The 24,327-nt window shown below is 47.0% G+C and overlaps 9 protein-coding genes across 9 annotated transcripts; 4 read left to right on the top strand and 5 right to left on the bottom strand.

Annotated features, from left to right (window-relative positions):
* Positions 1–21: 21 nt before the first annotated feature.
* BKA67DRAFT_660148 (uncharacterized protein) lies at positions 22–453 on the bottom strand (the record flags this gene model as incomplete). The annotated part of the gene is made up of 1 exon (XM_046107569.1): positions 22–453. One exon carries the CDS (start codon positions 451–453, stop codon positions 22–24), a length of 432 nt encoding a protein of 143 aa, XP_045957836.1.
* Positions 454–1,240: 787 nt separating this feature from the next.
* On the top strand, positions 1,241–3,596 carry BKA67DRAFT_692678 (ankyrin repeat-containing domain protein). The gene is made up of 2 exons (XM_046109220.1): positions 1,241–1,812; positions 1,859–3,596. Exons 1-2 carry the CDS (start codon positions 1,481–1,483, stop codon positions 3,435–3,437), a joined length of 1,911 nt encoding a protein of 636 aa, XP_045957835.1. The 5' UTR covers positions 1,241–1,480; the 3' UTR covers positions 3,438–3,596.
* A 1,666-nt stretch (positions 3,597–5,262) lies between these two features.
* On the bottom strand, positions 5,263–5,854 carry BKA67DRAFT_679296 (uncharacterized protein). The gene has a single exon (XM_046108869.1). It carries the CDS (start codon positions 5,569–5,571, stop codon positions 5,359–5,361), a length of 213 nt encoding a protein of 70 aa, XP_045957834.1. The 5' UTR covers positions 5,572–5,854; the 3' UTR covers positions 5,263–5,358.
* A 151-nt stretch (positions 5,855–6,005) lies between these two features.
* BKA67DRAFT_570265 (uncharacterized protein) lies at positions 6,006–6,620 on the top strand. The gene has a single exon (XM_046103152.1). The coding sequence runs from the start codon at positions 6,118–6,120 to the stop codon at positions 6,583–6,585; it is 468 nt and encodes a 155-aa protein (XP_045957833.1). The 5' UTR covers positions 6,006–6,117; the 3' UTR covers positions 6,586–6,620.
* Positions 6,621–10,491: 3,871 nt separating this feature from the next.
* BKA67DRAFT_679292 (P-loop containing nucleoside triphosphate hydrolase protein) lies at positions 10,492–12,201 on the bottom strand (the record flags this gene model as incomplete). Its single annotated transcript, XM_046108868.1, has 1 exon — positions 10,492–12,201. A coding segment is annotated over one exon (1,710 nt), but the record flags the coding sequence as incomplete, so codon positions are not given.
* Positions 12,202–12,334: 133 nt separating this feature from the next.
* BKA67DRAFT_570262 (uncharacterized protein) lies at positions 12,335–12,733 on the top strand. The gene has a single exon (XM_046103151.1). It carries the CDS (start codon positions 12,464–12,466, stop codon positions 12,680–12,682), a length of 219 nt encoding a protein of 72 aa, XP_045957831.1. The 5' UTR covers positions 12,335–12,463; the 3' UTR covers positions 12,683–12,733.
* A 3,574-nt stretch (positions 12,734–16,307) lies between these two features.
* Positions 16,308–17,366, bottom strand: BKA67DRAFT_537207 (uncharacterized protein; the record flags this gene model as incomplete). Its single annotated transcript, XM_046100279.1, has 1 exon — positions 16,308–17,366. The coding sequence occupies one exon, from the start codon at positions 17,364–17,366 to the stop codon at positions 16,308–16,310; it is 1,059 nt and encodes a 352-aa protein (XP_045957830.1).
* A 566-nt stretch (positions 17,367–17,932) lies between these two features.
* Positions 17,933–18,868, top strand: BKA67DRAFT_570255 (uncharacterized protein). The gene has a single exon (XM_046103150.1). The coding sequence runs from the start codon at positions 18,245–18,247 to the stop codon at positions 18,653–18,655; it is 411 nt and encodes a 136-aa protein (XP_045957829.1). The 5' UTR covers positions 17,933–18,244; the 3' UTR covers positions 18,656–18,868.
* Positions 18,869–22,086: 3,218 nt separating this feature from the next.
* BKA67DRAFT_537205 (uncharacterized protein) lies at positions 22,087–22,566 on the bottom strand (the record flags this gene model as incomplete). Its single annotated transcript, XM_046100278.1, has 2 exons — positions 22,087–22,479; positions 22,510–22,566. The coding sequence occupies 2 exons, from the start codon at positions 22,564–22,566 to the stop codon at positions 22,087–22,089; spliced, it is 450 nt and encodes a 149-aa protein (XP_045957828.1).
* Between the last annotated feature and the right edge of the window lie 1,761 nt (positions 22,567–24,327).

The raw sequence follows: 24,327 nt of genomic DNA, 5'->3' as shown, positions 1-24,327 counted from the left end.
AAATCATTCGCGTATAGTTGTTCAACAGCTTTTGCCATCAACTCGAACAAAATCCCATGCTGTACCAGCCGCGTCATGACGGATTAAACTCTCTCCGTTCTCAGCAATGGCAATCTTCTTCTGCGCAAACCAGTAATACGGTGAGAGCAGCATATATCCGCCGTTCCGGTGAGGACTAATGTTGAACATCTCAAATGGTAAGAAATTTCTCGTTGTGACGATATTGACACCTCCGTCGTGGCTAAGGTAGCAGCCGGCTGCAGTGTTGCGGAATCCTAAGTAGCCGGACTTGGTCTCGCATGCCCAGTGGGCAGCCCCATGTGGATTCATACCGTCCGAGAGGATCACTTTGCCATTGAGAAGCGTAAGAACGCCAGTGCCGGATCTCTGGCAAATCATATAGATATGCTCCGAGTGGGGCACTTCCGATTTTGCGGAAGTGTTGAAGTCCATGTCTGTCGGGGGTGGTGTTTCGCATTCTACGATGCTTGTCGCTGAAGATTCTGTATATGGTGGACTATGCATAGTATTTGATAGGGTACGAAAAAAGGTTGTGATATTATGTGATGAGGGAGGTTGCCTTCTTGGATAAAATTGAAATTCAAGCTGTCCTGTCCTGGAAAAGAAAATGGGGAGAAGAAATCAGTAGGCAAAAGAAGAGGTTACAGCAGCTGAACGGTAGAAGGAACAGGTCTCACTACAGTCGGGATCCTGCCATCATCACGCGATGTTCTCCCTTCAACAGTGATTGTAAAGCTTACCTGTTGCTCGAGCTGAAAAGCAAATGCGCAAATGCCAAAATTTGGTTACAGGAAACAATACAATAGAGTTACAAAGTACTACTTCGGCTGTCGCCTCAATAATATGCGACCAGAACGCGTAGTGAGCGAGTGCAGCGCTAGCATTCATTGTTTCGGTGGATATTGATACTGTCGTAACACTGTATATGTCGAAGCTGATTTGAGGGATGCACTAACGGCAGCTAAGAGCAAATTAGAAGCAAATAGCCGTGAGAGCTTTTACATTAAACACTGATTCGCTAGGACCGGGGCATGCTGCACATTGACTGTCTCATGTGCCCGTGAGCTGGATATGCATGATACATATACTATTGGCGCATGCATGCCGTCCCTGTCACTCGTTCGATTGACTGGTATCATGGCGCTCGCACTTTTTACGCTCCGCACTAGCGAAGACGCTATCGCCTGGGTTCTAAGAAGCATACAGCGGAGCGCTCCCCCGAAATGCTACTTCTGATGCATTGAAGGCTGACAACTAACGAAAAAGATCTGCGAATAAGGGCATTCTAGCAGATTGGACATAAGTACTACAATGCTGAGAGTGGTATAATGAATGCAGCACTTTTTCGTCTACAGCAATTACATTTCCATCCGATATATCGATACAGACTCTGAACCACATCGCATCGGTATCAAACCTCGATTACTGAAGCACCTAACCAACTTGACGCGATCCACTGATGAGGATGGGCGACCTGAATTCGCAGAGCACGGCCGATCACGCCAAGGCGAATCTTTCCAGTCTGCCCCTCGAGTTACTAATTCATATTGTGGAGTGTGTAGACTACCAACGCACTATCAGACTCCTCCTCTGCCTGAATCGGCACTTTCACTGGCTTTTATTGAATTACTTCAATGACCAAATATTTAGACATTGCGAGAGTCAAGCCGAGAAACCGAGAATCGCCAGGACAAAGTTGTGTGTACGCCTATTTGCTAGCGCCATTCGTACAAACTCACTCAATCTCATTCAATATCTGGTTCTTCGACGACCAGAGTTCAACGCCAAGCAGTGAGTCATTATCAATTAACACAGCGCACAAACCTGACACTAGAAGTTCTATGCAACATCGGTATACAATACACCGTACCAGTGATACATGTCTTCGTTGGTCTTTCACTGGTGATGCCCCACAAGTTGCCGTTTTCCTGGTCGAGTCCGGCGCCGATGTTGACCAGGAGATGATACAGTATCCAGACCTCGCTCCAATCTACCTAGCACTCACCAAACGCAAGACTTTCGCGGAAAGAGGAACCGATACTGCTCTCAGGATTGCTTGTAGTTATGCCTTACCCAGGACTGCTGCATTTCTCCTCAATTTAGGAGCGAATCCAAATGCTAAAAATCATCTTGGATTAGCTGCTATCCACTCTACAGTAATGAGACGACTACCCTGGCCGGATTATCATAAAGCTCAAATCCATCTACATCAGCGCTATGGATCCCACTGGCCTTCTGACATCCACGCCACGTTGTCCGTCCTAATACAACATGGAGCGGATGTAAATTTGACTACTCAGACAACCAGAATCCATAAGTGCGACCATGCGTGCTGGAAATCATTAAAATGCGATCATAGAGGTCAGACAGCACTTCACCTAGCAGCCATGAGCGGTTTCGAAAGTTCTGTCGTCACTCTTCTCAGGAACAAAGCAGATCCTAATGTGGCTAACGAAGATGGACTCACACCTCTATATGGTGCATTATGTCAAGGACATGGAAAACTCGCGTGCGTTCTATTGAAACTCTCCGGTCTCAAAAACCCTGTTGTGGATATATCAGAAAGATCTACCGCACTACACGTTGCGTGCCGCTTTGCCTACTCGAGAATGGTACATGCCATGTTGCTCCAGGGCATCGACGTCAATGTCATCAACTCCAAAGGTCTTACGCCTTTGCACGAGGTACTTCTTCAGATGCAAGCTTCGAGAAATAGGAGTGTCTTGAAGACAATAAAACTTCTCGCGGAGTTTGGAGCTGATCCGGATGCTACGACAGGGACCCACACACCACGTCAGTTAGCTAGAAAGCATAGAAGTCCTGATGTCAGAGAGATGTTTACCTCTGTCAAATTGCCAACTTCATCCATGCGTCCGTTGCGTCCTTCAAAAAGGTCAAGAGATCCTGTGGAACAGCGAGGAATAGGACTCAATATTGAGGATGAGTATTCGCTCAATTATCCACCCTTATTCTCAGGCGATCGCAGGATCCGTTGCATCCAAGCGGTAGAGACGTCAAATATCGGATCCGACGTCGTTGCTCCGGCTGGGAAGATCTCCAGCTTCACTCGGGAAGAGCCAGTACCAATTTGGACTAAAGCCGAAACTGCCAGAATCAAGACAAGCCTTCTGGGAGAATCAAATGAACCACCTGCCCTTGGCTCTGAAGCAACCTGCCGAGAGGATTATGAGGTCTTTCCAGCTCTAATCGCAACGCACAGCGAGCAGCCTTCCAAAAACCCAAGTGGTGAGCTATGGCACTCAGCATTGTTCTGGGGCAGCTATACCATGCCGAAAGATGACAAAGACAAAAGAGACACGACCAACGGAATGGAAAGACCAGAGACACTCAAGAATATACAACAACATGGGGGCCGACGAAAGAATAAGAAATGGACACCTCTTATGATGATATGAAGACAATTTATTGGTCCATCTATGGGAAAGCGGGGAGATCTTCATCACCCAACATAGATGATTGAAAGCCGGAAATTTATGTACATAAAGTCAATAAAAATCAGCAGATAGTCGATGGCTCTCGCGGCTCATCCCAACACGATCTGTCTTGATGTCGCCATTAATCACCGAATCAGACACCTGTGCAGTATGGTTTGGGCCCATGTATCAAGTGAGTACGGGACGTACCAATCCATTGTGGAGGACTATGGGCATGTCTTAGGACTCGATAAAACTGAGTTGCAAGTCACAGCAGTGCTTGCTGGACCGCTCAGTATTGGCGGCATCGCTCGAAGTATGGCGGCGATTCGTAACACCGTCGTCTGGGATAGTGGCACAAGAGGAAAGGCACCTGAACTAGATGTTTAAGAACTATGGGGGCATTCTTGGATTTCGCTCAGTCGTGGAATTTACTGCTATTCGAATTAATGTGCAGACAAGACGCTCCATCCAGAGGCCCGGGACTGGACTACATGGTCGGTGCTATAACAATACCAATTTGGTGAATTGACCTGCTGGAAAAGGATAAAAGAAATCGTATTAGCGTTCATGATGAAAAATTAACTAGGAATCATGGCGACACACTTCTAGCTTACATCGGACCTGGAAGCGGAATTTGCTCGGGGAGGCCTTTCTATCTGCCACCCAATGTTCTTGTCAGCGCCAAACTGACAGCTTAATTTCTCGGAGCTCATTCTCAGTCTTGTGCCGTCCATGTTGAGCAAGACCATTGGAAGAAATTATTGTCTGAATGTGTCAGACAGCTACCTAGGCGTTGTTACGTAGATTGTATGGTTTTCGATCGTGTGTGTTGTGTGAGGCAAAGTAAAAAAGAAAAGCATGAATGATTGAGATGGGATAAACCACATTCAAATGCCATTAACTCAGCACGCTTTAAGGGCATTGCCAGATAGCAGCCTGTAATATAATTGCCTTAAAGCAACAATAAGATACTCTACGACCCAGATATCGAATAGGCCCTTCGTGATTTATATATGGCATAAATATTCTTCCGCAACAGTCAGTCACCAGATTTCGTCGGACGAGTATTGTATTGGTGATGCCACTACAGCACGGATGTTGGTGTGTCATTAACCAGAAGTCTCCATCAGCTGTGCGCCGAGTATGAATTTGGTGGACTGCGCCAAGAAGTTCTGTACGGCTTCCCTTTATTCACTTCACTTATATTGTCACATTATTGTAACGCTTGCGGACGGAACTACATTCAGAAGCAAGCATGATCAAGAGACTAGCACCAAGAGGTCTGCATCAGTGACAGAAAGAGAGAGATCGACTCTACGCAATGATATGGTTTATCCTACGTAAATTTACCGATACAGTAGCAGATTATCATTCGTGTTACAGACACAGAGACTTTACGAAGTGAGCATGACGCAGAAACAGTCCTACGCAACAACGATACAAAATACGGTGTGCATAATCTTTGTATTGAAATCTCTTTATGAATAGACATGTCTTTTGTATTCACTAATTTGACTATCATTGCGTCTCTGCATTGGCTCTGTTCATCCTGTCAAGAGCACCTCGGACCTCTGGGGGAAGCCTTTCACGGAGGTAGGCACACAGGTCGTAGGCTTGAGACTACGAAACCTGCTGTTAGATGGAAGGCGCGCAAACACACGCATGTCCTTTGGGAGTCCCTGTTTTATAGTAGGCTTTCTGCTCCGTTTTGCCGAAAATAGTTGTCATGCCACCTCAGTATACACCGGGCTCGAGCTAGCTGTCCTTGAGGTTCCTGGGCAGCCAAGACGCGTCTATCGCTGGGGGCATGCATAGAGCTTGCAAGTCCGGCCGAGGCCTGTTTTTCTTCTTCGAGAGCCCTCTCTAGGGCCTCAATTTTCTGGGAGCAGGCCTCAAGACGCTACTCCTTCTCCGCAACTCGTTGCAGGAGGTCTTGGACCAGCTTGGAGAGCTCTTTGACCTCTGTGCTGAGCTCGTTGGCGTTGCTACGGCTGCCAGTCTGCTGGACTAGTCTGATCTTTGTTCTGGGTTTAAGGACACGCCCTGGCCGCTGCAATGTAGTAGCATCGCCGCGGACTGTGATTGAAGGCAGTAGTCCCGGGGAAACCTCCATTGTCTTGTTGCAGCTGTGATTTGCAGCTGATAAAAAGTGTTACGTGTATGGGCCGAAGCCTTCTGGATCGTTTACAGATATTAACAATAGTTGCCAAGAAAAGATTTTTTCAGGAGTTCTCCTCTCCTATCACCATGAACTGTTTGCTGCGCCATGCGCACTTCGTCAAGTCTCCGTATCTGTGACAAGAATGATGTCTGCTACTGTATCGGTGACTCTACGTAGAATAAACTATATCATTGCGTAGAGTGGATCACCCTCTTTCTGCCACTAATGCAGATAATTTCTTGATCATGCCTGCTCCTGAATGTGGTTCCGTCTTCAAGTGTTACAATAATGTAGCAATAGGCGTGAAGTGAATAAAGGGAAGCCGTACAGAACTTCTTGGCGCAGTCCCAGTATTGGGCCGCGAACCAAATTCGTACTCGGCGCACAGCTACTGGATACCTCCGGCCAATGGCACACCAACATCCGTGCTAGTGTGGCATCATCAATACAATACTCGTCCGATGAAAACTGGTGACTGTATGGCGAAGAGGACCAAAAATGGCATCTGAGGTCGGCTTTTTGGACATGCCAGAGACAGGAGTGGTCCAGAATCGTGCCCAGTCAAGACGTGAAGCTAATTGGGTCGCGTGCCATTATCGTACACTCACTCGCCCGATTCGTTCGTTGTATGCGCTACTTCTCGTCCGGCCGCAAATGGGTCTTCACTGTTGGTTGGGACATAGTAGCAGGCCTGGTTCTGAATCGTGCTTTGGTTCTGATCACTTCTGGGTCAGTCGATTCTCGACAGCGAGCACGGATGAGGAAGTGGTGACGCGACTCCAACCAAGCACTGGCGCGACCGTTAGCGATCAACACTATGCCAGATTAGGTGGAACGGCATTGATACGTATACTGTACTGTATGTATGTTCATGCCTGCTTCGAGCTTTGTTTGCGCATTTGTCTGCCATTTTTGAGCCGCGTGGGGTTTGTCGCGCTAATCCGCCGCAATCAGGTACAGCGTTGACCACTATTTGGTCGCGTAACCGTTCCCCCCCCCCCACACAACAAGTCGACCGATGCGCTCCTCTTCATTGATGGCAATTTCGGGCCACAATTCAACAACGGCAAGCAGTATTCAGCATTGAACCCAATCGATGGCGGGGTCAGATTTGGAATTCGGTGTTCCAGATTCTGCTTTCATTCATGACAACTTCCCTGCACGTCCAGTTTCGGCAGCATCTGGGGGGTCAAATTAAAGAGCGGACCGATGGCTCGACCCACAAAGCGTTTCTTGGCCAGCAAGCAACCGCTTTAGCGCTCAGCCAGCTCGCAGCCAACACCACGTGGTTTTGCTATATGCAGTTTCTGGAAGGGCCAATTCTGGCCATGGAAGTTGGAACCCGGACAATTTGACCTGCCAGACCAATACAACACAAGGTGACAGTTGTTCTGAGAGGGAATGAATCATAATTGAAATGGAGCGCGATCCGCGTCACGATGGCTGGGTTGTTGCAAACTACTGCAAGCTAGCGACCTTGTCATGCAGGTACATGCAACGCTATGCAAGAAAACCGTTAGACATGGTCGGTTTGGGACAGCTTGTCAGCATATCTTTGCTCATCATGAATTTCTGTCACGGTAGTGGTATTCGACGAAAAGGTCACCCACTATCCATCGATACGTTACAACTATGTCTATACGATCTATTCCATTCCTGTTCGAGGCACCTTTGAGTATATGTAGCCATGTCAATACATACGTAAATCAGCCACGTCAAGTCGAACAACTACCACTGACTATGCGTGTTATGAACTGGCCCATATAAAGAGCCCTTACCCCTATCAGAGAAACAATAAACAAGAATAGCGCAAGTCTAAGTAAAGGAGGATCCTGAAATGCCTTCAGCGCAACCTCATTGTCTTCCATCAGCACCTGCCGAAACCATGCCTTCTTCCTCTTGCTACTGTCGAAACCGGACTTGCATACAGAGAGAATCAAAATCGGCTTCCTATCCCCTTCTCTCTTCTCTGCTATTTGAGCATGGACAGTCCAGTTCTGGCTCCTAAGCAGGAGTACACTTTTGAACCTCACTGGTACCATGGAACTTGAAGCAAGTCATTTATGGCCATAAACGCATATATTCAGTGTCAAAAATCTATCCTCGGTAACGTTCAATTTCCTTCTAGTAGTAGATAATCAATAACTGCGAAAGAGCCTGGTTGAAGCTCACGCTCGTGGAATCAGAATTGACACGGTCCAAAAGAGTACTTGCAGCGTACGTATAGGTCAGAGCCAGAAACGGATCGTCTGTGCTTAGAGAAGAGAAGAGAGAGACAAAAGGAGGAAGGCAGTTTTGATTCTCTCTGTATTAAGATGCTGATCGAGAACGACCAATCTGTGGGTTGGTATTACGCCATCTCACCCAAGGTGCTCAACTAGACTTTGTTGGCAGGCTACTGGTAGTGGTGAAAAGTGGTCACGCGGATTGCGCTCATTTGACGCGACCACAAACAACAGGACTAGCGATGAGCCAGATGTGACTCAATAATGTCATACATACTTGAAGAGCGACCAAAGGTCGTCGTGCAGTCCAGTATTGGTCTCAAGATCTAGCAGCCAGTCTATGTCAAGATCAACCTCGGATACACTTTTGTTGCCATTGCTACCGCCACTCCGCCCATTTCTTAATGTCAGTCAGTGAATGTATGTAGCGGTCGCAACGCATATAAGGCGTCGCAGACACCCAAGGTTTTATTGTACCGAAACTGGCTTTATATATCTTGTGAGACTTCGCATTTACAATTGATGCTCTACAATATGAATAAATTTTCAATCACTTTCACGAAATTCATCCATACACTTACAGAGAGACCGGGTTTACGTTCTCGAGAGCCTTGCTTCCATGAACCGGCCGGAACTTTCCAAGGCATCACGGCGGAGATGATAGGCACGGAAGTCCCCAAACAGACATCAGATTCACATCCAGAACAGTGCTCCATCTGTCACGAACTTGTCGAGGCTTCAACTCCAGGAGGCATCACGGAATCTTGGGCTTCACTTTATTGTGGTCACAAATTCGGTAGCACCTGCATTCAGACTTGGTTCCAAGAGGTGCTGAATCGCGATGAGTATTATCGTGTGGATCCAACATGTCCAATATGTCGCGAGACGGCGAGACATCCCGTCTGTGGTCATCTTGTTTATAACAGCCCTATTCTCTCTACACACCAATATTTGACCGATCAATACCATGTCACCACAATTATAGAAACAAGATCATCGCATGAACGGCATATGCATCGTCTATGGCGTGACAGTGTGAGGCGACGGGGAGAGGATCCGAATAGGACTTTGATTATGATGACTCGGCGTGTGGCGGATACTGTGGGAGAATGTTCGGTTTGTGCGGGAATGGGAGCGAGGGGGTATGGGAGTGAGCGCGACTAGTCCATATGACTTTGTCTAACGTACAGAATGGCTTGAATATCCGTCTGTGGTCTGTACCAGCTATCGACGATTGGGCAACAGAAGTTCTCCTTTTCGACCGAGGTGGAGCTACTGGCATCTCATCATATATTCATAAAAGTTGAGGAGCCCTCTTGTACAGGATCCATAGTATATAACGACACGTATTTTACTGAAATGTGTTAAAGGATTGGGTCTCAACAATACTGTGATGTATGGTCTAAGTTGCCTAACTTTATCTGACAAGTGATGTTCCCTGCGCGTAATATTTAGCAAGGGTATTTGCTACAAACTCTATCGCTTCATCATCCTTGTCGTTTTCCCGGGCAGCTAAATAAATAGGTTACATCGTGTGTGCATGGTTCACCCATCTACTGCGTGCTGTGTCCGTCCATCGCCGAGTTGATTCCTTTCCATTTCTGACCCTGCAACTCAACAATACGGTCCTCGACTGTATCCTGAACCAACAGCCGGTGGACCTTCACTTCTTTGACTAAGCCGATGAGAATCACTCGGGTAACGGCTTGGTCTTTGATGAACGGGTTCCAGAAGGGATCCTTCAGAATGACCCGAGACGCGAGACTCAGATTCACACTCGCCTTCCCAGCATGGAGCGACATCAGCATTACTCGCACGGGAGCAATGCTTGTCTTAGGTGCATGAGAAGAGGTGTTTCCAAACACTGTCCTGGTTGTTAGCATCGGTGTTGCATAATCATGGGTTCGGGATCAAGCCAGTCTGATCGCAAACGATACCTAGAAAGGAAAGCCTGCTGTAGTGATGTATAGTATATATATACGAAAGGCTATCTGACCAAGCAATTGAATCAAGTACATGGCTTCGCTTAGAAGAAACCCCGACCATGAAACCAGTCCATTCCCATCACTCCTTGGTCTCGGCCGTCTCCCTTGTCCGGAGCAGACCGAATACCGATCACAGCTTGCAGAAGCAGCTATTCACCTCAGTTTATGACTGGTAGTGGGACCTCCAATAACTTTTCTTCGGTTCAAATAGAACAAACGCCATATCACTCCGGATAGCAAGTTTAAATTTTCTGCGTGATTTCAGCGAAGGCGAACAGGATAGAGCCGAGTAGCTCGCCATTCAACCCAAGCGTCGAGACCCTATGATCCCAAACGACAAGCAGCAACCGACATCGCCGCCCGTAACCTGTTGATATCAAGGATTGATTAGACACTCAATCCAGGAATATATGAAACTTGAAACGGACATCAAGCAAGAATCACACATAATACATCCTCCATAGGAGCCGAAAAGCTTATCGACGCCGATCTACCTTCACTCCAAGGTCGAAACAATTGCGCTTCAGGTATTGTCGAGGTGCCAAACGATTCTAAAAAAAAGGACTGTGGACGAAAGAGATCTTTCAGCACAGGTCAACCGGACAAGGCGCTATGTTATAGCCATATGGCCCACGGTACCCAGAGAGACATTCTTGTGCTTTTTAACGGCTTGAAACATCCAGGAGAAAGCCCAAGTCATTGGTATTCAATGCACCCACATGTACGGCATCCTGATTCAACACACCATCGACCTGCTTCCGCTTGTGCGCCTGTAACTCGACAATGCGATCCTCGATCGTGCCCTTGACTAGCAATCGATGAACCTTGACTTTCTTTGTTTGGCCCATACGATGCGCGCGACCGATGGCTTGATCCTCGACAAATGGGTTCCAGAAAGGATCCATCAGAATGATATGAGATGCAGCAGCCAGGTTCAAACCAGCATTGCCAGCATGCAGCGACATAAGAATCACTTTCACCTTGGAATCTGCTGCCGTGAAGTCGTCTACAGCTTTGTCCCTGTGAACGGACCTCATGCTGCCATCGTAGCGGCAAAACTTGATCATTGCTTTGGAGATTTGGAGCTCGAGGAGGTCGAGCAGTAGAGTCCATTGCGAGAAGATAATCGTCTTTTCCCCTGTGGCTTGGATGTCTCTCATAATATTCATGCACTTGGCGATCTTGGCTGAACTGGTGCAGCTTAGCTGCAGATATGCCATAGGCTGCGGTTGCGGCCGTGCATTTCCCTTGGCGATGACGGGCTCTCTCAGACGATGTTCACCTGGGCTGGAGTCACTGGATCGCTGCATCTCATAACGCGAATCGACAGTCCTTTTCACGCAAGTTTCGCAGCCGCCTTCCACAATCGTATATGCCACAGTGGACTTCTCGGGGATTGCCTCATTTGTCTCTTGAAAGCGTTTGTCCGAACTTTCATCCATGCTGGATTCTCCGACATCGTGGTTTGAACCTACTAGACCATCATCGTACTCATGGCGTACATCATTATGATGATCAACAAGGTCTCCCCGGGGCGTGTCGGTAGAGTTACGCTGCTCGACATCCCCAACGGACTCCACAGGGTAATTCTTGACCCTGGAAGACTTCCGACTAATCGCGTAAAGTTCTGGATGACAGCAGGCTTGCCTCAGACGCAGGAGCAGGCTAAGACTCGTCGAACGATGTTTACTTGTACCATGAAGGAGATTTGATACGTGCTGCTGGGCTTCCAAGTGTATGTTGTTGTACATGACCTCTTCGTGATCACTCAGAACTACGTGCTCGGTGACTTCCTCCTTGATTGGCAAGGAGATGATCGGTGAGCCGTCAACTAATGAGTCCTTGGTTCTTCGGAGCATCATACCATTGAGTAGTGCTTGAAGCTTCTCCAAAGCCACATGGTCGGATGACGTCTCACCTTGTCTCCGTTGTAGAGTTTTGAATGCTTCTCGAAACACCTTTGGATCGCTGTAGCTTTCGACTTGCAGAAACTGCATCAACCCGGCCAGATTATCTACAGAGTTCATCATTGGTGTGCCGGTAAGACACCATCTATGTTCTGCGCGCACTCTAGACACAGCCTTGGCTGTTGCAGTGTCTGCATTCCTGATGAGATGGGCTTCATCGAGAATGACGCGATGGAACATCGAATCCGGCCCAAAAATTGGGAACTTTCTAGTCAAGTAGTCGTCTCCTAGAAGAGAACCTTTGTCGTCAGATTCCCGATCTGCAGCTTCATCGTATGCCTTCACTTCGCTACGTAGCTTCCCATACGTTGTCAGCACAAGGTCCGACGATCGAAGTCTTTTCAGTGTGCATTTCGTCTTTTGTGTGTTGAGAATTCTGAGGCCATACTTTTGCTTAATCTTCTTGATGACTGAGTGAAGACTGGCCTTCAGTTAAGACTGAAGGCCCGTATGGCGCAGTGGTCAAGTGCGCCTGGCAGTGCTCTCGTTGTTGCGGTGGGCGACGAGAGCAAGTAGGTTCCAATCCCGCTACGGTCCCCTTAACCCGGCTTGTGCCAGTCGTCAACAGGCACACGACAGTGAGAAGGGCTCTATCGCAGAGCCCGATGACCAAAGAGTCTTCCTCGGGATTCTTGTGTCGATTCGACAGAGCTTCACCAAAGCTGCGATGCAAATTCTACGACAACATCCTGATGCTAGCGGCCTGAATGCGCTGGACCTGCAGCAAAATCACGAGGAGGTATTCGAAGCTGTTAAGGCATGGCTTAGCTTGCCAGGTAACACTAGGTGGCTTATAGTATACGATAACTACGACGATGCTCGACTGGCTAACCACGTAGATGGCACGGGAATCGACATCAATCACTTTCTTCCCGCGTCGTACTAAGGCTCGATTCTTGTCACGACGTGGTTGTCACAGGTTGATATAGGTCATCGTGTCCGAGTAACGAAGCTTGAATCTGTAGAGGACAGTCTTGAGATCCTGTCTACGACCTCAGGCCGGCGTTGCTTGGACGGTGGTAAGCTCCATACAAATCGCTAACCATCTCCACCCCCTTTCTGAATGCACCCCCTTCCCGAACGCCAATTCCGACACTAATTCCACGAACGTAACAATCACGATCAATCATTTTACATCAAAACAATAGTAAATCAATTGAATCTAGTTAGCCATCTAATGTGTTTCGTGTCCTTTTTCGTGTTTTTGGAGTCATTTCAAGAAATGAATCAATTGGGACTTGCTCTGCGGTCGGCATTTCACGTATCCTCTTCTTCAGCTTCTCTTGCGCTGGTCTGATGTCAGCGATCGAAGCAAAGACCTTATTCGGGTCTTTTTCTATTGCTTGACGTTTATCAGGCTTATGGCTATCTAGTTCAGTGCCTAATCTGAAGTTATCGCGACGCATGGTTGCTAGTTCAACGGTCATCAACTCGATGGTTTTGGTGGCTTTCTTGAGTACCGATGATATATCCCGAGGTATCGACGGGTATTTCCGATGAAGCTCCCGTATTTGGTCCCTTAATTGCTTCGAATTCTGTGGTGTCCCGAAGCTGGTTTCTACGGCTGTTGACTTCGATGATGGTGTTTTAGGCGATGGTATAAGTATCGGAGGGAAGAGGTCCGGGTTATCTAGTACTATCGAGGAATTCAACGGCCAAATACCACTCTTTTCCCATCCATGTTGAATGATCTTTTCCGTGAAGGATAGCTCTGCAGCTTTGTGATATGCTTCAAGCATTCTTTGCTTTTGAATAGGACCGGATGCCTTCATGCCTTGGTACTTCTGAAGCTCTGTATGGAAGTGCGATTTCAACGATGAAAAGCACGTTACATCTAGCGGTTGAGTTGCTTCGCTAGTATGCGCTGGTAAATATACGAGGGCTATCCTCATCCTGAACGCTGATAGCATGAACCGTGGTGATATATGGCTTCGATGACCATCTATAATGAGCATCCGCCACGGCTTCGGACGATAAGTCCATCCTTTGGTCTTGTTTCGGGTCCAAAGATCGTTTCCAGGCACCTGGGTATGTTGACACTAAATACAACATGATACGTTAGCAGCTTCAAGCCTACATCAGCAAGACATACAGCGTGCATGGAATGGGCCCGAAAGTGCACATTCTCTACCGTCTCCTTCAGGAGAGACTGCCCTGATCGACGGCCGGCCAGGCAGACGAGGAAATGACGGCTTGGTTGTCCGTGAAAATATCGACCCAGCTAACGGCCCGGCCCTGTGGCACTGTTGCGGCGCCATTCTTCAGCTCTGTCGAATATGCCGTCGGCTGCGTTAGTGGTCCCAAGGACGCCCCAGCGTCGCGCGGGACCCACAGTGTAGCATGCTGTGGTAGGTAAGCCGAAGCTCCTACCATGCCACCGTAGTGGAGCAGTAGGTGATTATGCGTGCACTTGTAATCGAACTCCCAGCTGTGTCAGTTATACCCGCTCCATTCTACCGCATAAAACAAGAACCCATTATCGAACTCATAGAGCCGATTTTGTATTCAAGCTTGTGCTCAACTGCCTTGGGACGTTGTTGACTTTCTTGCCAAGCTGACTCAGTCGCCCCAATTGTGAGAGGCGCAGTCAATGTATGTTTCAATTGACTATCCTATTGACGAGCATCTAAAGCTTGAAAAAGAAGAGAATCACAATCTTTCATCCATATGATGGCACAATTTGTAGTTGCAGATTCGCCACTTCGCCAGTTCGTCGAAACCTTATGTGCGCGCCGGCAGCCATGCCTATAAGCTACCGGGTTTGAGCTTCATGGTCGCGCTCATGGTTGAAGGCTTTAGCTGACAACTGATACACGGCCCATAGCCCGTAACACAGTATCGTAGAGCAGGCAGGCAGTCTTGTAGTCAATGACCTTTCACACGAACGTTCCGAAAATAAAAAATCGGAGATCTATTTGATTGTCACTTCAGAATTATCGACACCAACCCACTAACGGGGTGGCCAACTTTTAAATAATATCCTCTTCAACCACAACGAAAAGCAAGGAAAATTTATGGCTGCCACCACCGGATTGAGAACAAAATCTCCGAAAGAATCGAGTACATGAGTCAGAATAATGGTTTAAGCAGCATACCTGTTGCTGGACGTTGGGATACTTCTATAGCTCGCAGCAAAAAGGCTGCAACCGCGCTCTAAACGGTTATAACGGAGAGACCCAGACTAGTTTCTATTCAAGGTGTCACTAACAGCGACATGCTGTTCGGAAACGACTCTTTACTAAACATCGGAGCTTCTGATGCCCTGGCAGTGCCACGTAGACTCGACTCACCTATCGAGCTCCGCCCAACATTCGATTTGAACACCAAGCGCATTAATAAGCCCACCACCACCCGTTTATTTATGGGATTGGTGGAATACGGCTGTTACTATCATGCCTCATTGCGATTATGGCAAGTAACATGGACTTCAAACTGTAACCGAGACGTCAATACGGATTAGTAACCCTCATATCTGGAAAGTGGAGTGAGTCAGCAATAATGAACCGCTTCGAGAAGAGCTTGAAACCATATATAGCCGCTGATCAAACAGCTAGTGACTTAGAGTGCTTCGTGAGCACTAGGCTAGGAATTAATGTGCACCCGTTCCACTTGGAGGCTAGAAAATAGCAGGCGATGCTCAGCATTTGAGCAACAGATGGTTGGGCAGGTCATGGGATCAGGAAGAAGGCTATACTCGTGGAATTTGCTTGTCGAAACACAGTGTCGCCGCGAGTACGTTGATGTCGTTGATACCAGTTGCAACGCTTCATCCTAGGCTTCGGCAAAGACTAAAGAGATCTACGAGGTTCAATACGGTTGGGTATCCACCGCTCGCCGCTAAAAGTTACGATCTACCCGATCCTAATGGATCTAAACCTATCTGACGTTTAATTCAGACTAAGGTAAAGCTACTGCGGTCAATTATTTGCTGACATTCTGGTGAACGTCGGTGACATATCTGAAGTTCTTGGTTTTTAGTGGATATTTTCATCCCTGACACCCTGCCAGAAATTCAGTTTACGACCGGGGTTAGCTACTAATTCGGATACCGACGTCTGCGTTTGTGAGTTTAAGATCCAATGGTATGAACGCTAGGACAAAGCGACTATTAGTTCTCTGATTGTGTTTATTTCTTCGCATAAGGGTATCATAACAAACTTCTAATCTCCGCCGTCCAGTTTCTTGATTTCAATGAGTGACTTTGTAGTCAGAGTCTCCGGTCTGACACTGGTGTTATAGAAACTATCACTCGGATCCCACCTTGACATTATGCAGGTGTAAGAAAACTCCTAGGGACAGCAGCCCCTTTGATTCAGACCTGTAGGTGGGTAAATCTACTCCCTTTGCTGGCCAGTGAATAAATCGCGTTCCATTACAAGACGAAAGAGGATATTCATAGAAAAATCAAATATTCTTCCTTGCTGGAGCTGCCTGTCAGTTCAATAAATGCCAAATAGAGGATTTTACATACGGGCACGAGATACGCTTTTGGGGACACAAGCCTCGGTATGCTAAGACGATGGTCTAGGTTGAGTTTCACTTGGAGCAAAACCCCAGGTGCCACTAATGGGAACGCTGTCACGGAGCTCGGTCGGAATATTTCTTGAATGCTCGGGCCAAATCTCCAATCGGGGAAACGGAGTAAAGGTATGTCGTTGCCGATTCAAAATTAAATTGCCCTCAAATCTGCTGCATTCCAAAATGCCTTCAGTGGTCATGATTAGCTGCTTTGCAAATGGGTGCCAGGTAAGCGAATCCAACAATTGCCTCACGCCTTGGATGTCGACATGCAGTCTTTGCAGAAGAACAAGTACCTCCAACCAAGAGATAAGAAAATCTTTGTCTGGCTCGTACGTGCACTTATACTGGTGTCTTTCTAGTGTCGGCCGTACCCCAACTTGGACCATCTCTTTGACGTGGTCTGTGAACTCCTTGAGGTCTTCAGTCACGTAGAGCTCACTTTCAGAGGTAAGTGTGTACTCAGCCACCTCGTAAAGTATCCACAGGCGAGCTTCGAACGGTGGATAGTAGTAAATGAAACCCGAGTTCCTGATTATTCCAGACATCGTCTGCAAAACCCGTCTAAAATACGCCTTTTCCTTGTCGTTGCGGGGCGACTGTGGTATGCAGGTCCAGTCGACCCAGACGTACGACCAAGTCTGCTGTTGAAGATCGTTCTGAATGAGCCGTAGGTATTTGCCATCCGGGTCAGGGTGTTCTTTCGAGCGCCAGAAGTGACTGACGAAGAAACAGTCGGTACGAAGGACGAATCCAGGGGTAGCAGGAAGAAGGATGTAGTCGTCTAACCGATCGTTGCTCCATTTTGTCATAGCCTTCTGGGACAGGAATGCCTCTCTCTTCTGGAAAAACCAAAACATAAGAGACCCCGGTGCTTGGGTTAGAAGGTCGTCAAGACTATCCCAACTTTGCAGGAAACTTGTTTGCAACACACCCATATCTGGATTGAGTGATTCCCAAGCTTCTATACTGCGACGTACAAGCGAGCTCCACGCAGAGGATATTGCAGCATTGCGCGGGGGGTCATCTTCAGTAGATGATGCTCCAGCCATGGGATATGGCTCCTCGCGATGATCAGATGTGCAATATTTCAGAGGGAGAAGCGGCTCATAAAAGATGTTAACGGGAACTAAGTGATTGCTAGGCACACCCCATACGAGATACGGGTGCTGTGATTACTTTGCAGCGAAGGGAAGTGCCTCAGCAGCTGATCAAATGAGGGAAAGATGAGTTTCGAACCGCGGGGCTCATCTCGTTTGGAGTCCTTGCCTAGCGCGCAGTGTTCCGAATTGGTCCTGGCAGTACAACAAGCCTTGTCTTACATCAGACAGAAAGCGGGGTTGTATTCTCGTATACTTTATATTTTCATATGATAACGTACTCCACAATTGACCTGATCACCCGATTGACCTGATCACGCTAAGCAGCATAATATGTAATTCAACTTCTTCACCTCACAACACAAGTAATTCTAAATGGATTCAGATCAAAAGTAGGCCAAGCTGACCCTTGCGATCCAGGCTATTAAAAACACGCCAAACCTTAGTATGCGACGCGCTGCAGCTATCTACAAAGTTCCATATACAACACTCAACACGCGTATGCGGCCCACTTTGACGCCAGGCGCCAATCACTCTTCAGTAGTTACGTTCTCTTCAGTCTTAGAAGATCCCACCAATTTTACTCTTATTCTTTTGCCTTCTTTAAAAAGGGGCTAATTTTGGAAAGGCAGTGTTAGCACTAATCACTGCAAGATCAAGAGGCTTGACGTCACTCTCTCGTTTATGACAGTCACCATGTTGACGGCTCATGATACCATGATTCCCGAATGACTTGGTTTGCTTCACTCAGTTGACATCTAAGAACGATTCCTGGACGATTCCTCCCCAATCCACCGAGTTGCACTTAGAAAGATACTTCCCAGGCTCAAATGCCGTCTCTCATGCCCTTCCGCACCGCACTGCGCACGCCAGCTACAGCGCACATTTTACCTATGCGCGGTACCCAGAGTTTCCAAACTTCGCAAACAACATGCATGGCCTATAAAGACGATCAGAACCGGGAATCACTTAAACCAAAAGCGCACGACAACACAATATCTGGAACAGACGACGAAGCAGCCGCCAACGAGGATGCGGCCTTCAACCCAGAGAAGACATCACCGGAGACTGCGAAGGACACCATGGGCAAAGGTGGTGGTGTTGGTAATCCGCTAGAGTTTAGCCCAGCCAATAAGGAAATGGCTTGGGGAGGTCAGGGCCATGCGGATGGTAAGCCTCAGGCCGGCGACAACAGTAAAAGCAGCGGTGGCAGCAGCACCTCGAAGAGTAAAGAACGTTAAGAGACCTAGTGTTGAGTGTTAGTATTTAAAAGAGGACGCTTTTGTTCAAGAGTAAAGCAGAGGACTGTTCGCGACGTCATTCCGTCTGTTTTGCATTGTAAAACATTCCATTAAGAGATGGGATATGATACCTGCCCAACAGGACATCCTTTCGTCCGACCTGTTCTATACAACATCATTACGACCACATCATGTCGGAGAAATGGTGGTCATGGCTACTTCATGAGCGCGCGCATACACGTGATGTATTGATTTGCATATTCTGCCCGCAAGGATCAGAGGTGCCTTCCCATATATATATATATATGTATATCTGTAGTAGTGATTTACAGCAGTCTTCCGGATGAGATATTGGGTGCGGTTGGACCATATTGCCAAAGATCCTCGTTCCAATAGGCGTCACCGTACGCTATATTCCAACCAACTACTCACAGGAGGTGGTGAGTCGCGTCGATACAAATGCACCCCACGACAAAAGTTGTTAATGACAAGATTGGATCACGCTCAAGACTCGTTTCCATCGTTTATCTATGACATATGCTTTAACTTAACACGTGGAAAATCTGAAGGCAACTATCTTCGCACCGTGATCTTTCGCAGCATTTTCTTCGACACATAGGACATCTTAAATTCTCGTCTATCTGGCTGATTCCAAACAATCATTGCACAATATGTGGCCTAGTTTTGCATATAGATGACGGTTTTCGGCATGGCGATGTCCAAGACTGGAGGTTTTGGGATCAGAAAATGGCAGACCTTATGCTGAATTGGGCGCCAAAATAGTCTTAGCGCATAATAATAGCCCCACATCTGCCTGTCCAAAACAGCGCGTACTGGAAATAACCTTTTACCCGTTTACAAACGGATTTCTAAAGTATATCCGCAACTCCGTTTTGCTCATTTTGTTCAACACCCCAAAGGTGTGCATCTAGACATTAACGTACCCGCCAAAAGACACATCGAAGACCCCACTCAATGTACGTGAAAGCCAATGAAATTAACTCTCTACACCATCACTCATTGTAATTCCCTAATGCTCCGAAGCGTATGCTATTTCACGAAGCATATATCACTTCGCATCCTAAAAGTAAAAGGAAATGTCTGAAACCCGACTCTACACAACATCGAGTTCTCAGCCAAGTAAGGGTCAAGTTCTATTAAACTAGCTCCTAGGTGTTCACGGTAGGCGTATATTCTTTTCGACGTCGCTACCCTAGTCAAGCAATGATGAACAATTTGGAATTCAAATAACGTATTTGTTCAACTAGAATCAGCCTCTCCGAAATTGCTAAAGCGTCTCTTCGTTCTAAATACGCAGCATATAAGGGAACAGAAGGCACACCGTGTAACATGTTAGTATTAAAATGCTTTAGGCATCTAATTTGCTACGTAGTTTGTGGCTTGGCTTGTTTGAGGAATTTCATACCACCGAGTTCAAGGATACGAATACAATCTATTTCGAACATCTCGGCTAATCGTTTACGGACAGCTCTTCGGGCACGCCGACTCGCGCTTTTCGAATATTCCTGATCATCTGTCACACCTGATTGTAGGATCAACTTAAGGTGGACACCAGCGTGCTCTATGAGCAAGTAAACAATATTTACATGGCTCTTCTTGACAGACCACGCTCAAGGATAGTATCACAGCGCTCAGAAGCCAGTGGAAAGTCTTTGGGTCAGAAAGAACCACAAGTTAATCTGATGGGCTTGACTTTCACCGAACACAGGTAACATAAAACATACAGTCACGTTGGCACTAGCAGGGGTGGATCGAGTCAGCCGAGTAGGAAAGATGCAGCATGTTATAACTTTTAGCCTTAGACGCTGCAATGTACATGGCTGCGTCAGCATATCCCACAGAAGCCTTTCCTGAGTGGTTGCCTACGGCTGCGGATATTCGATAGCAAGTAAGAACGCGCGAGAGAGAAGCACAAGTCCGAGCAGGACCTCCTGCCTTGAAAACAGCCACGACCGAATCCTCCATGGTTATTGGATTACGATGGCTCCACTATGTATAGGTCCGCGGCTGGCACGGTACACTAGGGACATCTTTTTCGATATCATTCTTGGGTATTGAGAAGCTACCAACCATAGACAGTGCTACAGCAATCTGCCAAAAGTACAATGCCACAACTGCTCTGGGTGTGGTATTGCTGTTCTATGAAACAGATACAGGCCTTCACTGATCATAGCCTGATTCGTCGAGATATGAGTAGGCGTTACCAAGTGAACAATCCACCGAGGGCGTTAAAGGCTTCTCAATTCGCAAGTAACAAAAGACAGCATAAGGGATGTCACGATCAATTCTGGAACACACCAATACAACACTTCGCCCAAGCACCGAAAGCAACTTTCAGAAGGTGATATATATCAAGATGAACCACGGCTGTCACAGCCTCGAGCTGCTTTAACCGCGGTAAGCTTGTTGTTGGAAACACCAAGTAGAGACTTGCATTCTGCGCATCGTCTGGCCTAAATATATCGTTGAACTTCGTCTTGCCTTTGAGTTGTAGAAGATGGTTGGGTATGCTGATAAAGAGACCGTAGTGTCCGATCCGAGAGCTTTGCCGTGCCTGTTATACTTGAAATGTCGTTGAAGGTTCGTAGCCCAAGCTTAGAGTGCCAATATTCAGGGATTTGAGAAGGCACATTGAGGCGATAATTGAGAGTTCCGAGGTCCCTCTTTTCTTTTTGAGAGAACTTCCTGCCAATACTGCAGCGCCCAGAACGTGAGAGCGGGGCCAGTCTTTTGAGGTATGCGACTTCCTGTTGTAAGGATTCTTGTGAAAACTTGAGAGTATGTACAGCTCGAAGATATCTTACAAGCAGTGACTGTAGGTACAATAGAGTACAATACTCGGAAGAATACGGGTTTCGATATCGACAGGTGCTGCGATAGGTAGTGACCAAGACTAGCCTTCAAGCTGCAAGCAAGTCCCATGCTTAAGTAGACATGTGTATATTACATTTCTACGTTCAAATAACCAGATACCCGTTCAAATGAAGGTCAAATAAAAGCAACGTAACCACGTCATAGTTCAGTTCGAAACCCATCAAAGAAGTTCCTGTGTTGTCTTAGTTGTTCGTTCGTTCTTATGTGATTTTACCTGTCTTATTTACCATGACCCAATCTTGAACTCAGCATGATGAATTGGCCAACACGAGTGCCTCAAGCTTTCTAGCATATTCTCTTACTAACCCAAACGACAACTTTGTTGACCAAACATGCAGATTATTCCTCCGTTTAGACCCACGACAACAAGACATCCAAATACAGTCCATAACTTGTCAACAGCAGTCGTCATTGAAATAATCGGGAAATACAAACTTCCGAGACACTAGACGCAACAACCTCAAACAGCGTCGTTCCTCAGCTACAAACCAGGGCGAAGCAGATAGCCTCCCCCCCAACCCAACCCCAACCCAGTGCTACTGGATCATTCGAACCACATCTTCTCCATCCACAGCCACAGGCTTATCAATCATATGTTCTCCGATACCGAGGTGGCTCAAAACTCTGGTTAGACGGTCTACATCAGGATCGATATCCTCGATAAACTTCTCATTTAAAGTCAACGTTCTCGTATCACTGCTGTCTGATGAGTCTGCTGTGTCAACAACGACAGCTATAGGGTTGAATGGATTAGACTGCTCGTCTTGCAGGGCAGTCTCCTGGTAGCTCGCAACCTGAGCACACGAATTTATCGAAGAAGACTTTTTTGGCAGTGACTGATTCGCCAAAGACTCCAGTTGCTGTGCTTTTTGGGTATCTTTGAATACTCTTTCCTCGAGCCTTTGTACTCTCTCGCCAAATTTCTTTTTCTTTTTCTGGAGTCAAGGTGCGTAGTTTACTCTTTTGAACATTATTTCTAAGAGTTCGGCCGCTGGTTGCAGGTACAGATGCTTCATGATGACGAGGTCTGTCGCTCGACTCTATGAGATAAAAGTATGTACAAACAGCACCGAAATTGGTTGCCGCTCTTCTAGACAAGGAGTTGTACTTTCAGGATCCGTCGCCAAGTCTTCCATCCCCTGATCCCCCCCTTTAAAATTCACGGCAAGAAAGGCGAAGACGTCGAGTGCTGGAGTTAGGGACATATGGGTAGTTGGTGAAGGCACAAGCTGATAAAACCTTTCCATCCGAGACAGCTTCGGGCCCCATGAGATCATGAATCGTTTGTCGGATGTGGCCCATTCTTGGTTCTAGTGACCGTGTCCTGATGCTGACCCATTTGAAAGACGGAAAGTGGGGTGACCTAAATGCGGTTCTAAAATGTGTCACTTTATGCATCACACCAAAATGACCTTTCTCGAACATCGAAAGTCTATATTATCGTTAAAAAGAGAATCGGACCTCGCAAGCATATTCGTTCCTGCTTCTACTGTACCGATTTGACACAATGTGTAAAGGGTTCCACGTTTGAAAGATGCCCGCCGCTTCCTCTGAAAGTTCAAATCCGGACTGTGTAGGTATCCAAGCAGTTACTAAATGTCGTAATTGGCAGCACTGCCAGTTTTAGCCAGAAGTACATGAGCCTTGAGACGATTATGCTGTAGAATTAGAAGCTACGTAAGTCCTGTTGTTGCCAATTGTTCATAGATCCAAAATGAACTGGAATCAGATGAGCAATGCCGCACGAATCCTCTACGACCTTGAACTCCACATTTACTTGTCCCAACCGTGGTGCTTTAATGGATCAGGGCAGGAAATAATATAAATCTGTGATAGAATGATCATGATCCTACTTTACGTCGGTAATTATGAAGACATTTTGAACCATGGAGTTGTCGCCTGTCACTGAGCGCAACGAGACTACAATGCCTGCGTTTTCGTATTATTCTACTACTCTGTTGGGCAACGTCAATAACGAAACCGTCATTACCGGGCTGCTAATAGGACTGGTCATTTGCGTTGCAATCTGGGTCCTATTTGTCGGCATACTTCTCGTCGTGTTTCTTTTTGACAAGTTCAGACCTCGAAACAGCCAACTCCTCCTACCAGCACCATCGCGCAATCGCAGGTCGCAGACTATACCGGCAACAACCCCGATCCGTACATGAGCGCCCACTATGAGATGTCGCCGCGTCAGCAACCCACCATATCAGTTCGACCACCGTCAGACATCCATCCAGCGTTACGAGATGTTGACTCGCAAGAAAGCCACCCGGAGTCGACGGCCCAACATGTTAACCAAATTCCAGTGCCACGATCTCTGACGCCAGTCGAGTGAGGTAAGCCCCCTCAGCCGCCCCCTCGGGCTCGTTGAGAACGATGGGTGTCAGCAATGTCCCAAGCACCTGAATGAATCAGTATGACTATAAATGGTAAGGTTATGATCTGTGGAGGGTCGTGAGCATTTTTTTAGTGGGCTGAATTGCGGATGAGGCTAACAGATTAGACAGAACAGGTGTGGTGTATATGGGATTATAATCTGTTCGGTCGTTCTCAACATTTCACTTTGCCGCTATCCAATGATTGTGTTAAGAGACTGTCTGTATTTTAACATCATTTCAAGGCTTTGCATTGCGTGTTTTACTTAGCGATCCTGAAATGATACACGACTCTGATATCTCTATGATTTCATCTCGATCTTCACTTGCTTCATGTTGTCGTTATTGTTTGTTGTAGAAGGCGATACAGTGTTGATTGATCAAGAAGTGATTAAAAAA

This window comes from Truncatella angustata (assembly GCF_020726525.1).
Source record: "Truncatella angustata strain MPI-SDFR-AT-0073 chromosome Unknown BKA67scaffold_5, whole genome shotgun sequence".
Lineage (NCBI taxonomy): Eukaryota > Fungi > Ascomycota > Sordariomycetes > Amphisphaeriales > Sporocadaceae > Truncatella > Truncatella angustata.
The sequence above is the reverse complement of the archived record's forward strand: the minus strand, read 5'-3'. Positions and strand labels throughout refer to the sequence as shown.

Coding starts and splice junctions, on each gene's coding strand:
- BKA67DRAFT_692678 (XM_046109220.1), top strand. CDS start 1,481: ATGAGGATGGGCGACCTGAATTCGCAGAGCACGGCCGATCACGCCAAG. Junction 1,813..1,858: donor CCAGAGTTCAACGCCAAGCA/GTGAGTCATTAT, acceptor TGACACTAGAAG/TTCTATGCAACATCGGTATA.
- BKA67DRAFT_679296 (XM_046108869.1), bottom strand. CDS start 5,571: ATGGAGGTTTCCCCGGGACTACTGCCTTCAATCACAGTCCGCGGCGAT.
- BKA67DRAFT_570265 (XM_046103152.1), top strand. CDS start 6,118: ATGGCATCTGAGGTCGGCTTTTTGGACATGCCAGAGACAGGAGTGGTC.
- BKA67DRAFT_570262 (XM_046103151.1), top strand. CDS start 12,464: ATGCAAATTCTACGACAACATCCTGATGCTAGCGGCCTGAATGCGCTG.
- BKA67DRAFT_570255 (XM_046103150.1), top strand. CDS start 18,245: ATGCCGTCTCTCATGCCCTTCCGCACCGCACTGCGCACGCCAGCTACA.